This window comes from Dendronephthya gigantea, unplaced genomic scaffold (assembly GCF_004324835.1).
Source record: "Dendronephthya gigantea isolate DGI-Jeju-01 unplaced genomic scaffold, DenGig_1.0 000010F, whole genome shotgun sequence".
Lineage (NCBI taxonomy): Eukaryota > Metazoa > Cnidaria > Anthozoa > Malacalcyonacea > Nephtheidae > Dendronephthya > Dendronephthya gigantea.
In genome coordinates this window covers 970938-986057 of record NW_021163020.1, presented here as the reverse complement: position 1 = coordinate 986057, position 15120 = coordinate 970938, and the positions used below count along the sequence as shown (strand labels likewise).

Sequence of the window (15120 nt, the reverse complement as noted above, 5' to 3'; positions counted from 1 at the left end):
AGGCATAATGGAAGAGAGAGAATCGTTCAAAGTCAACAAAAACAATAAAACATTGTTATAGAAAAACATACTCTACATCCTGAAAACTAAGTCACATTCACACATATAGGTAACAAATGCTACAATTAAAACCTCTGCACTTTGTATTGATCTAATTATCTCTTAGTTCTTGCAATTACAGGTTTGTGAAGTTATTGAGAGGGAAATACATACAAAGCTTTCAATATATCAAATACATACAAAGCTTTCAAATAATTGAACGCTTTGAAAATACTGTAAAAGACCAAAGATAGTCTGCCTAAAACTATTCTACAAAGCTCCCCATGTGAGTCCTTTCTCTGTATTTTCTATTTAAAGTTTGAATGAAGATTGTTGGGGTTTAGTGAAACCAGTTTCCTGTGTTGGTGTTGGTCAGAAATTGCTCCAGTCAACTGGTTCGTTGATGCATACGACTCTTTTGACAACTTGGTTTGTCGTCTGGTGCTGTGGCAGTGACCACTATTATTTCGCCACATATTCATCGTTCTCTTGTTTAAGACGAAAGCCACAAAGATGAAGACACCTGTTTAGTAAGAAGTGAGTTGAGGATAAAAATAAACTTGGCAAAACTCGTGCAACGACGAAGTCGGAATTTCTAATGAGGTTAGTAACTTACACTACTGCCATAGATTTTAAAGTACAACATTGGGGAAATAAACTCTCCTTTGGCCAGAAAGTCTAGTGCAAGACAGAAAGCAATGAAAATGTTCTTACTAGCAATTTCGTACCTTGTAAACTGTTCACAATAACATAAAGATATGCGACAATAGTGTTATGTGCAGCACCAAACCCTAGGAGCCAAGTCACGCCCATCACTGTTGATAGCTTCACGTATATCTTCACATTTTTACCTCGTGTGTCGGATTTAACAGACTTTTGAACATCTTTTGTTATCTGGAATTAAAGAAGATACTGGATTTAAGTTTAACCGTAATAGAAGTAATAGAAATAGAAGACAGTTTACCATTTTGTGGTCGGTTTAATTGTGCTAGAGATTCGAGCATTAAATAAGATAGAACGACCGACCATCTGTTGAAAATAAAATGATTTCAGAAAGTCATAGAATTTGAGGAATATTTACCTTGGTGACATTACGAATACTGAAGATAGTCCATACCAAAGACACAGCGTTAAACACAAGCATGATTGCCACAGGAACATAAAAGAATAATATCAATGATAGTCGTTGGCCAATCCAACAGGATGATGATTCGCCTAAAAATTATGAAAATATGTTCTTGTACACCTTGATGCAAAGTACTTTCACAGAAGATTCCTCCATTTCACTGTCACTCTGTCAGACAAGCCATCACAAGGTAAAGGTCACAAAACTGACTTCTGATCTCTCTTTTTATCTAATCATAACTAGCTACTGCTCTAAGTCAAACATATCTCCATGTTTGTTTATCAATACATCTTACGAACCATATCCAACAGGAATAGCTTCAGTTTCCCCCAGAATAAACGTCAGCGTTACAATGCCACTTGAAATGGACGTGGCAAATACGACGTAACGGCGAAAACCAGAACTTGAATTCCCATCAGAAGCTTTGCCTGAAAAAACACAATTATATGAATTGTTATATAGTTGATGAATGCGTTCATTTCCAGTAACGATGATTTGTTGACGGATGGAGAGCTTTAGTTTTGCGCATTGAATCTTCAATTTTTTGTTAACAAGCAGTATATTATTTTTAACGTGAAATTGAACTTGGGTTTTTTTTGTATCACCCACCTTTTTCGGAAAACGTTTTGGATACGTCGTAACTCATAACAGTCATCCAGGCAAATGACGAGATTATCATCAAGTGTAACGCAACTGCTATGGCTTTACACCCTGGAGTTCCTGACGTCATATATGGACTAGCCAATAGGAGAGCTTGATATGCCAGCAACGACAGTGACAACGCGAGCAAGACGAGGCCTGGAATTGTTCTCAACGTTGGAAATCGAACGTATGTCATTACAACAGCCAGTAGACACGTGATTGATAAAGAGAGACCAATGACGGTGACGTAACTTGGAATGACTTCATCCAAACTCTCCCCAGGTATCGTGTCTTCATCTTGCTCACCTTTGGACCTTTTTGAAAGTGATTTGTAGTCGAAAAAGAGAGTCAACGAAGGCAATTTAGTAATAATAGTTATTGGAGGCCTTTCGAATTCGCTGGCGTTTTTTCCGTTACACGAGGCACAATGAAAATTTTTGTATAAAACATTGTCTGCTACGACCAATTGGGAATACACTTTACATTTGTTGATAAGATCATTGTATTGGGAGTTCTCTGCAGTGCTTACCAAAGACTCGCATAAAGTTGACAAAACACAAGGAATTGGTGACGTTGCGCTTTTATTCTTTGGGGATAAATACCAGGTACAATTCTCTCGTAAATAAGAGCTCTCAAGTGTAAGATTACTCCCAATAGTTACGTTATTGAAACACGAAACCATTAGACCCCAGTGTGTGACGTTGGTAATTCCATGACATCGTGCACAATACTCATTTCTGTAAGTCTTTCCATCTTCGCCTGTCACCGGAACACGTTCGGTTAGGTTCGTAGGGTCGCTGTCAGGTCTGATGCAACTTCTCGCCCTCTGATTGGTTAATATGTTCGTTGCGGGGCAGCGATTTATCATCATGTATGCAATGTTTCCAATGCTCAGGTTATTTTTTGCTTGTCTAAACTTGGAGTTTACACAATCCCACTTTTCTTGCAGAGAAATATTAAATGGTTTTGATGTCACGTCACATCTGTATGAACAAAGAAAGACAGCTATATTGACTGTATTTTGTTGAAGCGTCTATTAAACTTTTTAAGTCATTTTAGCCGCAATGTTACTCTGCATTACCGATTCTGCCTTGATCTGTACACTCCTGTTAGTTTTTTAAACATCAAGAACGAAAGATGTCACCTTTTCGGAATTTGATCTACTTTGTATTTACCTTGTTATTTGTCATTCCGATAAATCTTATACATAACAAACTCTGTAAACTAATTAATGTGGTTGTGCGGGAGGGTGCATTTGGTTGTTTAAAGCTGAGTTATTAAAATGAATCGTTTTCATCGCTTTCTCGAGTATCTTTCATGTTCCGTGGAACACAGTATCTTCAGTCTCATACAAATCAAGAAGGAACGACCACAATTAGGAAACCTTACCTTCGCCAATAATCATAGCAGCAGTCTCTGAAGAGAGGGCACAAGCTGTCGCAATAACAAAATGTAGTATCTCTAGTTTTATTGCAACGGTCTTCACAAGATCTTTCTTTTTTCTTAAGAATGAACTGAGCACGACCAGGTATCTTATCAAAGTTTGCGTCCATAATTGCAATTTCAAACTTTTTGAAATCATCACGTAATTCGTCGTAACGCTCGGACGACGGATCATCTGAAAAAGTATGAAAAAAAACTAATCTTGAGCTGTAATGTACAGCCAATAACAAACGTCTTAAAATTCTAGTCATCTGAGAAATAACGAAATCTTCACTCTCGTCTTCTTTTGATCAAAATCTTACCGTATTCCTTGGCTTCCTCAGACATCTTAATGAAGCTTGCTAACAGCACCAGGCAACCAAGCAAGTGTAAGATAGCGGCCATTTCTCACGATTTCAGCTTCTGTAAAGTTGCACGAATTTAACGTTTAATACCTCCTTCACGAATAGAAATTCTTATTCCTGAAAAGCGCTATAATCAGCCTATAGTTTTAACTTTATCTTGAGGTGCGATCACTTGAGCTGATTGAATTCGCTTGTCCTCCTTGATTGCAAGAAATCGAGTAAAGACAAAAGATGTTAAAACCCGTGCTTTGCGCTTCGTGATTAGATTGGTCCATATAAATTAATTTAAAACGAAACATCGCCTGAAATTAGTAACAGATGGTTGTCGCATGTCAACGTATTTGCATTTCATCCACACTTAGTCACCCCATCAAGTTTCACTATCATTTTATAAGAGTAAAATACGTGACTCGTAATCGTGTTCACCCTGGCAGGACATCTCGCCCAGTTTGCCGACTTCTTGATCGATCGAGTAACCGTTTTTAAACGCGTTCAAGGACTGAATCAATTAAAACTGGTTTCCCATTAGCTATTTATTACATTTATTATATCGCATATTCAAATGCATGGAAAGACAACATTAATTTGGATAACTTCTGTGTGCGTTTTGCGAATTTATTTACTAACCAAATACAACGGTTAATTGTGTCAAGCATATTAATTAAAATGATAATTATTGAAATTCATGGATACCGATTGCTCGAGCAGTACACGTGCATAGAATTGGTAACGAAGCGTATTATGACACGAAAATCACGTAGACGCATTTTTTAAAATAGACGCGAATCTTTTTCTGTGGAAATCAAATTGGTTGTGCCAGCAAATGCTTTGTTTAAATTTCGAACTTCTAAACTTTTTAAATACAGCGTGTTGTCTGAATATTTAACACCATTTAGGGGAAATTTCGGCTATTTTTACATCAGGATGCCTCGCCTTGCTACGTCAAAACATGCAGAGCTGATGCCAACTGACTAGGCGTCCACTCTAATTTTTACGGCAGATTGGTTTTCACAAATAATCACCTTTGTATGATTATACAAAAACAATTATTCACCGAAAGCGTGGATAAATATCACTGAGTAAAAACCTCGACACTACGTCTCTGGTTTCATTCAACGTTATTCATCTCGCTTTTGTGGTGATTAATTATCAGATAGTTAATATATGGATAATCGAGTGTTCTCGAAATATGTCAGTTGCAAAACAGGTCGATACTAGTTTAGGCGACCTTATTCAAGTCTATTATCAGCATTATTCTACAGAGCTCCCCTAAGTCCCAATGTGATTCCTATTTTCTGTATTTTTTATTTAAAGTTTAAACGAAGATTGTTGGGGGTTAGTAAAACCAGTTTTCTTTTGTTGGTGATTGTCATGACTCGCTCCACTCAGCTTGATGGTGGATGCGCACGACTCTGTTGCCTTTGATAACCTGGTTTTTCGTTCGGTGGTGGTGCTGTGACCACCGCGAGTAGATGTCTTTTTACGCCACATATTCATCGTTCTCTTGTTTAAGACGAAAGTCACAAAGATGAAGACACCTGTTTAGTAAGAAATGAGTATAGAGGATAAAATTAAACTTGGCAAAACTCGTGCAACGACGAAGTCGGAATTTCTAACGAGGTTAGTAACTTACACTGCTGCGATAGATTTTGTACAACATTGGGGAAATAAACTCTCCTTTCGCCAGAAAGTTTAGTGCAAGACAGAAAGCAATGAAAATGTTCTTACTAGCAATTTCGTACCTTGTAAACTGTTCACAATAACATAAAGATATGCGACAACTGTGTTATGTGCAGCACCAAATCCTAAGATCCAAGTCACGCCCATCACTGTTGATAGCTTCCCGTAAATCTTCACATTTTGACCTCGTGTGTCGGATTTAACAGATTTTTGAACTCCTTTTGTTAACTGAAAGGGAGGAAAATACACGCGTGAAACAAATTTAACCGTTTACCAACGTGTGATTTAATTGTGCTGAAGATTCAATAGTTAAATAAGATAGAACGAGCGACCATCTGCTGAAAATATAATGATCTCAGAAAGTCATAGACTTTGAGGCATAATTTACCTTGGTGACATTACGAATACTGAAGATAGTCCATATCAAAGACACAGCGTTAAACACAAGCATGATTGCCACAGGAACATAAAAGAATAATATCAATGATAGTCGTTCGCCAATCCAACAGGATGATGATTCGCCTAAAAGAATTTTTCTTCGTAAGTAAAAGTCACAAAAGTCACTGCTTTCTTTCTAGCTAATCACAAGTTTCATACAAATGCCCTATCTCAAAGATATATCGATATTTGTTTAGCAATACATCTTACGTACCATATCCAACATGAATAGCTTCAGTTTCCCCCAGAATAAACGTCAACGTTACTATGCCACTTGAAATGGACGAGGAGAATATGACGTAACGGCGAAAACCAGAGCGACTTGAATTTCCACCAGAAGCTTTGCCTAAAGAAATACGGACAATTAATTGCATGGATTGTTACTAGATAAATGTTTTCATTCAGTCCAGAGACGATGATGTGTTGATGGATAGAATTCATAGAAAGCTTTGCTTTTGCGCATTGGAACTTCATGCAGTATGTTATTTCTAACGTGCAATTGAATTTGGGTTTTTGTATCGCCCACCTTTTCGGGAAAACGTTTTGGATACGTCGTAACTCATAACAGTCATCCAGGCAAATGATGAAATCATCATCAAGTGTAACGCAACTGCCATGGCTTTACACCCTGGAGTTCCTGACGTGATATATGGACTAGCCAATAGGAGAGCTTGATATGCCAGCAACGATAGTGACAACGCGAGCAAGACGAGGCCAGGGATTGTTCTCAACGTTGGAAATCGAACGTATGTCATTACAACAGCCAGTAGACACGTGATTGATAAAGAGAGACCAATGACTGTGACGTAACTTTGAATGACTTCATCCAAACTCTCCCCAGGTATCGTGTCTTCATCTTGCTCACCTTCAGACCTTTTTGAAAGTGATTTGTAGTCGAAAAAGAGAGACAACGAAGGTCTTCTAATAATATTTATTGCAGGCTTTTGGAATACTTTGGCGTCTTTTCCGTTACACGAGGCACAATGAAAATTTTTGTATAAAACATTGTCTGCTATGACCCGTTGGGAATACACTTTACATTTGTTGATAAGATCATTGTATTGGGAGTTCTCTGCAGTGCTTACCAAAGACTCGCATAAAGTTGACAGAACACAAGGAATTGGTGACGTAGCGCTTTTATTCTTTGGCGATAAATACCAGGTACAATTATCTCGTAAATAAGAGTTCTCAAGTGTAAGATTAGTCCCGTTAGTTACGTTATTGAAACACGCAACCATTAAACCCCAGTGTGTGACGTTGGTAATTCCATGACATCGTGCACAATACTCATTTCTGTAAGTCTTTCCATCTTCGCCTGTCACCGGAAGACGTTCGGTTAGGTTCGTAGGGTCGCCGTCAGGTGTGATGCAACTTCTCGCCCTCTGATTGGTTAATATGTTTGTTGCCGGGCAGCGATTTATCATCATGTATGCAATGTTTCCAATGCTCAGGTTATTTTTTGCTTGTCTAAACTTGGAGTTCACACAACCCCACTTTTCTTGTTGAGAAATATTGAATGGTTTTGTTGTCACGTTACAGCTGTAGGAATAGAAATAAAAGTAAATATAAATTTTTTTTTCATTAAAGTGTCTACTTTTGAAATTTGTTTTATTTTGCGTTTCCTCTACTTCAGATTTTTTAAATTGATGATATTACACTAGAACCTTTTCGATGGTTTTAATCTTTCACTTATACCTCATGGGAAAGGCCGGAAACAACGTATAACTGAAATTCATAATACCTTGTCCAGTAGTCGTAGCAGCAGTCTCTGAAAAGAGGACACAGTCTGTCGCAATGACACACATGAGCAGTATTTCTAGTTTCATTGCATCGGTCAATACATTTGTCTTCTGGTTTTAAAACGTACACATTACGAGGAGGTCCCCCGAGACCGACGCCAGTTTGAAAGCTCGCCTTTATGATCGCTTTTGTAAACCGTGTTAAATCGCGACCCAACTCTTTGTATTTTTCAGACGCAGGATCGTCTAAAAAAGCAGGAAGTATGAGAATAGTGGCAATACCCAGTAATTCGCGATAATTACTTGAAATTTTACTTCACTGAGAACGAAGTTTTCAGCTCTCGTCTTCTTTTGCTCATGCAAAACCTTACCGTATTCCGTGACTTTCTCTGTCATTTTGATGGAACTTACTAACAACACCAGGCAACCGAAGAAGTGTAAGATAGCCGCCATGACGCTTTGTTTTTGAACTTTTTAACTTCCTACAGGCGAATAGAATTTGTTATTCTTAAAAAGGTGTTAATTTTGCAGTGTGTTGGTTTCGCTCAGTTCCAACTCAATGAAGATACGGTCATTCTTCTCCTTGATTTCAAACAATCGGCTGGACACGAAAGAGATTAAAACCTCTGTTTTACGCTTCGCGATCAAAGTCGAACTAAAAGGAAGGTTTCCTTTTAGAAATGGTACGAATCTAGGTGAGTACCTTACTCAGTAATGTGTGGACTATTTCCCAATAAGTTATCTACAGAATAATATCGAACCAGTCAGTCATAACATATATTGCATGGACAGTCATGGTGAATTATAAACTTTGCCGTCAAACTATTTTGGCTTTAAAAGTTAATATAAAATAGCATGGCTAGCAGCGAGGCCAGCAGGCTAGGGTCTATTTATTATTTCTCACATTGTTTGTAGTTATATCATGCATGATCATCTTTACTTGAGTGGTGATTTACGGAAACGCTAGCGCTGCATTCATGCATAAAAAAAAAGTAAAACCGTTGAAGTGAGACGTTTATATAGGCCGTCTCTGCATCGTAGAAAGCAGTTTCGCCTTTGATAGCTATCATTGCACACCTGAGTTTCCAACAAGACACTGCCGCGACGGCGGTTGGTCTGTAAGAAGATTTTTTATCGTTTTTCTCTCAACATAGTTAACATTTTGCCTTAAATTTATCATCCTTTCATCAGAAATTTTGAAGCCCAGCAATATCATAACGGCCCAAAACATTAGTTGAAGCATTTCATGCAGTTGGTTTATAGCCAGGATTCTAGAGCTAATGAACCAAGAAATACCTTTTTCTTGGCAAGGCCTCTTATCTCACTCAAATTTACATTTCTATACTTTCCGAGATCAAATCTTCAATATTACTACGATATAACTTAATCATTTGGTTTATATTAGTTTATATACTGGCCTGATGGTCGAGATTTAATGAAGTGATGAATTTCCGGCAATTTTATAACTTGAAATACCTTTTAGACAATGTTGGAGGATCTGAAGGATTAAATAAGTTCAACTTAATACCAATGGTTGTCAAGTCTATTTCGATATCCGCCGAGATTTAGCAACCTCTGCTGTTGTGTTTGATTTTTATATTTACTAAACATCAATTATTAATGAAAAATGTGCTGGTTAATATGATTTCCAGTTTTGGGGGGATCTTATCAGCGTAAATTGATATTTAAATTGAAAACTTTAATCAGCTCTACGCGTATCATCATGGATTTAAAGAGGTCTAGCTCTTTCTTGACTTTCATAAAGCTTCTCAATCTTGAATTAGTCGTAACGAGTTCAAATTAAATTGCACTTAGTAAGTCTAAAAGTCATTTGTGCTTTTTATGACTCACTGCAAGGCTCTCTCATCTAGACCTCATTCTTATAATAACAAAAAGATCCGACACAGCGGTGGAAAAATTTAATTTTAATAAAGATTAATATCACTATAAGATGACATTAGTATGGCACTGAGTTAATAGATCAGCTGCGTGCATCCAACTAAATCTACAAAATGTTTTTACCCTGTTGATATTGATGTGGGAAATAAACAGACAGCAATGCAAGCTTAGTTATTTCTTCCATTCATTTGCCAACCACTTCTGTTTGCTTTTTCGTATAAAAACATTGTCTTTTACGAAGAGTTTACAAAAATAATCTTAACTCATTAACTTTTAATTAAATATGATATTGGTGTATATATTATATAAATATATATGTTATATTATATTCAATTGCACGGGAAGACAATACTGCAACCGAACGTAGATCGGTAGATATAAAGCTATGAAAATAGGGATACCTGGGGCAATGCTGAATTGATAACTGAAATGAGCAGAGGTTTGCTAATGACATACATAAAATAAACGCTCCGCTAAGAAGAACACTAATACGCTTTCACCAGTCAAACAGTGTCCTCATTTTCCAAAGAATTTTTTTCCAAAAATCCTGATAAAATAAGTGATAAATATAGTCTTATTCGTAAGTTCCTTTTTCTTGCTTTTCGAAAGCTTTATCCACCGGAAAAAAACATGCGTACTAAAATATGACAGCTATACAGCGCTAGATTCGAGCTTGCTTCACGCTGCTCAGATGATAGCTTTCGTGTGCGATGGGCTTTATAGGTGGGCAAAAATTTCATAATAAAATTATGTTCATTTTAGATTTGATCATATTTGATCGACAGGTGATACAAAAACGATGTCATTATTGTCTTCGTTAGAAAGGAAGGGTAGTACGTATTAGAGGAGATTACTGGCTCCAAATTTATAAACTTACTCAGTTTTATTTTTTTTAAAAAAGAATAGTTCCATTTTGTCTACGCATTTTTTTACGTCGTCTCGACGTGGGCAAAACTGAATCTCAGTTCCAGTGCCCTCGTGAGCTTGTCTCACTGTTGCATCTGTTATTAAAAATGCAACGAAAGAAAGAAGCTGGAACAAAGAGGACCTGGAAAGCTGTATGGAACGGGAAGTGAATATACATATTTCCTTGGCAACCACAGCAAAGGTGCTGATAACCAACCGAGCAAAACGGACGGGCGAAACTCGCCGACCAAGTTTCTATTATTGCATAGTACTGCGCATCATCCGAAAATGCGAATAATTAATTTCTTCTTTCAAGTCAAAGAATCAACCGGAGTCACCGCTAAATTCTTCTTCAATTGAATAAATGAAATAATCGTTTTATGAGATTCAATTTATCTCGCATAATTCGTCGCGTAATGAAGTAAACATATTTTAATTAGGTAAACACACTACAACAGTCCTAACCGACAGAAAGAGCTGAAAAATTTTGCGAAGTCTGTGCAATATATATAAAAGAGCTTTGAACAGATTATTTGCACACCGTATTCTCTGGATACAAGTGGTTTATGGGTCTGTATCCGTTTCCTCTTTGCCTTTGGTTTTATCTATCAAACAGCTGGAAGCGAGTATTTGCTAGTAATTTGAGCTTTGCATTCCGACATGTTTTGTGCAAGCATTCCATTGCTGCGGAGAAGTTTATTTAGTGTGTTATTCCTATCAGATTTAGGATGGTTTTTGATACAATAAAGTTGCGTATTACAGTGGGGATTTCAGTGGAGTCTACACGACAACATGACGTGTGATACGGGGAGTTTAAACATGGGCGACTTTTGTTTAGTTCGGCCAAACTCCGAGTTTCGAGATGTCGATTCAACGGAACAACCGACGAAGTTTATCATTAATGTATCTGGACTACGCTTTGAGACTTACAAGCATACTGTGGAACAGTTACCAGACAGTGTGCTGGGGTCTGCGTCCAAACGAAATAGGTTCTGGGATTGTGAAAATAACGAGTTCTTCTTTGATAGAAACAGAACGTGCTTCGAGGCAATCCTGACATATTATCAAACGAAAGGTATCTTAATTCGGCCATCCACAGTGCCCATGAATATATTTGTTAATGAATTGAAATTCTTTGAGCTTGGGCAAGAGGCGCTCTGGAAAGCTACAGAAGGATATAATGGCTTTGAGGAGCATTATGAAAAGCCAAAAAATAAATTTCAGTGTAAAGTGTGGGATCTGTTTGAACATCCAGATACGTCAAGAGCAGCCAGGGCAATTGCCATATTAAGCATAACAATTATATTATTATCTGTTGTTTTATTCTGCATTGAAACGCTGCCTTCGTTTCAAAAAATGCAGAGTAAAGCCAACGATACAGGCAGCGAAGATGGAGACGAAAAACACTACACGTCTGGAGCTTTTATAATCGAAGCATTATGCATCAGCTGGTTTACTATCGAGTACGTTGTACGGCTCCTCAGTTCACCGAATAAATGGAAGTTTGCGACATCTATTTTAAATGTGATTGATTTAATCGCAATAATTCCATTCTACATCGGCATAGCGATGGCTAATTCTGAAACTGATGTATCCTCGTTTGCTATTCTGAGGGTTGTTCGACTAGTTCGTGTGTTCAGGATTTTCAAATTATCTCGGTACTCAAGAGGCTTACAGATTCTAGGCCACACGCTGAGAGCAAGTGTGAAAGAGCTCGGCTTGTTATTGTTTTTTCTCTGTGTGGGTAAGCACATCAAATTGGGCAGATAGTTATGGGATTATTTTTAAGTCGATTATTGTTATTCAATAGCGAAAGTGATTTTTCTATGCTCCCCGTGGTTTTATTGTCTATGTTGGGAAATTGCTCAGGAAAACACGTTTTCTTTAAATTTCCCGTCTAAACAATACGACTGAACGAAACTGACGAAAAATCAATATTTGCAATATTTGCAGCACATCTGTTTATTCTAAATACTTAATTGTAGACGCATGTACCTCGATACCTTGTTTAATTTTTTTTAAGAGTGACTACAAGGTCGTCTGTAAAAGCTACATCAAGTCAAATCACGTATTTTTTTTTTCAAAGGCCGGTTCTTGTTCAGCCTTGGTCATTCTGAAAACGATATTAGGAAAATATTAGATGTCGGAAATTGTCTCTCGATGTCGCATGAATTCAATCCCATTGACAGCAGGCATAAACACCTTGATCTTTCTCTTCACTGAGGATGAATCACGCTGGTCAACGTGCGCAGTACTTAGTGTAGTTTCTGTCATAACTTGTACGACTTTATGCTCAAGATAGTTCACAAGTAATATGCATTTATTTATTCCCAGGGATAATACTGTTCTCAAGTGCCATCTATTACGCCGAGTTGGGCTCCAATGAGAAGTTTGTGAGCATTCCAGACTCTTTTTGGTGGTCTATTATCACCATGACAACAGTCGGATATGGCGATTACGTACCTATTACTGGAGGTATGACGTAATGTTTCTAGTCTTCGTCTTAAATTATCTCTAGCTTGTTTGAGAATGGTCAGATACATCGCTTTGCTTCAAATCACTTCCCATGCAGCAAAAATATTCCATGATCCCATGCTGCCCTCATTCGTAATCATATTTTCTTATTTCAGTTGGTAAACTTGTGGGCTGTTTCTGTGCTATAACTGGAGTTTTATTCATTGCCTTACCCGTTCCGGTAATCGTCTCAAATTTCGCTTACTATTACTCCAAAGAGCGCAACCGACAGATGACCCGGGATATGTCCCCAAAGGAACAATCTTCGTCGAATTCCGTTTCTTTCCGATCATTACTATGCTGTCCGACGGTAGGCGAACGAAACGACTGCACTGGACGGCGCTACGATAATGCAAAAATAGTTCGTAAAAGTTGCCCTGAGAAAGCGGGAACTTCTGATATTTTGCTTGGAAATAATAACGCAAATTATGGACAAGGTTCTCCTAAGGTCATCGAGAGCAACGTATAAAGAAATGTTTGGTATCATTTAAACTGGGGAATTATTGTGCTGGGAGGGTTTTTTGGGGAACGTTTTTTTGAAGTGTATTTGTCACACAATTACGCTCGGTGGATATTAAATGATGGATGCAGAATAGCGTCAAGAAGAAGGTCGATGCAACTCAACACGAGTTTTTTATCGGATGATAAATGAGATCTATCATCTGACAAGGAGGCAGGGATATCGCTGGACCAAGATAGTCGCTGGAACCCGTTTCATGAAAGCATCCCTGATGATTTTTGAAGTGGATGTGAAACTCTCTAAAAAAGGGAGCATGTCAGGTACTTTCCAGTCAGCCACCGAAGTACAGGCATTTGAAGCCTCGCCTTCTATCATGAACAGTAAAAGAAGGACAACAAATGATATAAAATATAAGAGATAAAGGGCCGCGCAAACCCCTAGGGCTATGTTTGTTCCCCAGGGCTTGGTGGCCTTACTGCGACTTCTTCACCTTGCGTAGAATAATTCCAAAATCTAAAAAATATTTTCAAATTTGACATGCATGCTATTAGAGACATCTAGAAAGAGAATATATATTTGTTCCAATATAATCAGGGTATATTTGAATTACAATTTCCCACCTTTTTTAAAGTGGTATCAACATTATTGTTTTATAAGACAAAACACGTTTATCTCTAGGTCTTAGGTAAATGATAAGACAAAATAGATCAGCACTTTGACGGCCTTTTCCAGAATTGTTTCTTCACTCTTCATGTGAACTTAGTAATAGAAAGTAGTTACACTTCAAGCTGAATAGTGACATCTGGATTGTAGTAGGTTTGATAGATCAGAATGCCACCAAAATATAAATCGCAGCCAGGTAGCCATTCAGTCTTGCTGTTCGTGATGGCATCATCTCAATATTACGTTGTCGAAAACACTTTTCCAGGTCAAAAGCTCCTCGAAGAGTAATGAGGGGGAAAACAAACCCTAGGGAACCTTTAACAAGCATTGCACTGAAAATAATGTAAGGGGTAAACAGTAGGATCAGGTAGAACATGTAGGAACCTTGATGACCTAAAATCGTAGCCGTTGTGACGTTGCCTTGGCCTTCGTCCTGTTCCAAATCTTTTACATTCTCACTGTGAAAAATGGCTTCCGCATTCAATGCGAGGGGAATAGCGTAAAGAACTGGTTTTAAATTGAATTCTCCACACTGAGCAACATATGAGAAAAGGACTGCAATTGGTCCAAATGAAATGATAATAAGCAAATCTCCAAGTGCACTGCGACTTTTTTGGCTCCAACCACCTAAAGATAATTTGTTAAAGTTTAGCCAAAACACCTAGTTGATATGTCGATGTTTTCAATGTGTTTACCTGTGTACAGAAAGGACGCGGAAAGTCCCCCAAAGAACAACATCGCGAGGTGTTCAACTTTTGCAGGCGAAATACACATGACCCCAAGCATTGCAATACAAGCCATTATATAAAACAAAACGCCAATTCGAACCATGGCTTTAGGACTGTCTTGAGGCCATTTTTTGTATCTCCTCCAAAGTTTATCTCGATTCGAGTAGACTGCATTGCTTGCTGCATGGACACACAATACGACTATGGTTGAGAGTACAGAAGTGGAGAAACTGAACTGTGCCTTTTCGCGCCAGGATAAAACGTTCCCCAAAGCAACCGGAGCGAATGAGATGGAGAAGGACCAGGGTTGCATAGCCATAACATAACAGGTGGTAACTGCTTTCAACTTTTGTTTAAATGAGTTTTCGGCCTTCTCATTAAACTTGACGGAATATAGCATCTTGGGCATGAAGGATGAAGACATGAATATGAAGACCTTGGCCTTTGAAAAACGACACTGTTGTCTACCATTGTTGTTGTAAACTACGCTTTCAGACCA

General features: G+C 37.9%; 4 protein-coding genes across 4 annotated transcripts; 1 reads left to right on the top strand and 3 right to left on the bottom strand.

The window, feature by feature from the left end:
* Window positions 1–211: 211 nt before the first annotated feature.
* LOC114518454 (G-protein coupled receptor Mth2-like) lies at window positions 212–1894 on the bottom strand. The gene is made up of 5 exons (XM_028538441.1): window positions 1775–1894; window positions 1465–1593; window positions 1121–1254; window positions 768–933; window positions 212–562 (listed from the first exon to the last, which is right to left on the bottom strand). The coding sequence occupies exons 1-5, from the start codon at window positions 1842–1844 to the stop codon at window positions 348–350; spliced, it is 714 nt and encodes a 237-aa protein (XP_028394242.1). The 5' UTR covers window positions 1845–1894; the 3' UTR covers window positions 212–347.
* A 2355-nt stretch (window positions 1895–4249) lies between these two features.
* Window positions 4250–7536, bottom strand: LOC114517932 (adhesion G protein-coupled receptor E4-like). The gene is made up of 6 exons (XM_028537785.1): window positions 7454–7536; window positions 6239–7251; window positions 5927–6058; window positions 5663–5796; window positions 5337–5502; window positions 4250–5132 (listed from the first exon to the last, which is right to left on the bottom strand). The coding sequence occupies exons 2-6, from the start codon at window positions 7137–7139 to the stop codon at window positions 4903–4905; spliced, it is 1563 nt and encodes a 520-aa protein (XP_028393586.1). The 5' UTR covers window positions 7140–7251; window positions 7454–7536; the 3' UTR covers window positions 4250–4902.
* A 3080-nt stretch (window positions 7537–10616) lies between these two features.
* LOC114518439 (potassium voltage-gated channel protein Shaker-like) lies at window positions 10617–13874 on the top strand. Its single transcript, XM_028538428.1, has 3 exons — window positions 10617–12000; window positions 12591–12731; window positions 12887–13874. Exons 1-3 carry the CDS (start codon window positions 11049–11051, stop codon window positions 13237–13239), a joined length of 1446 nt encoding a protein of 481 aa, XP_028394229.1. The 5' UTR covers window positions 10617–11048; the 3' UTR covers window positions 13240–13874.
* Window positions 13875–13911: 37 nt separating this feature from the next.
* Window positions 13912–15021, bottom strand: LOC114517931 (ubiA prenyltransferase domain-containing protein 1-like). Its single transcript, XM_028537783.1, has 3 exons — window positions 14589–15021; window positions 14278–14520; window positions 13912–13988 (listed from the first exon to the last, which is right to left on the bottom strand). The coding sequence occupies exons 1-3, from the start codon at window positions 15019–15021 to the stop codon at window positions 13912–13914; spliced, it is 753 nt and encodes a 250-aa protein (XP_028393584.1).
* Window positions 15022–15120: the final 99 nt, after the last annotated feature.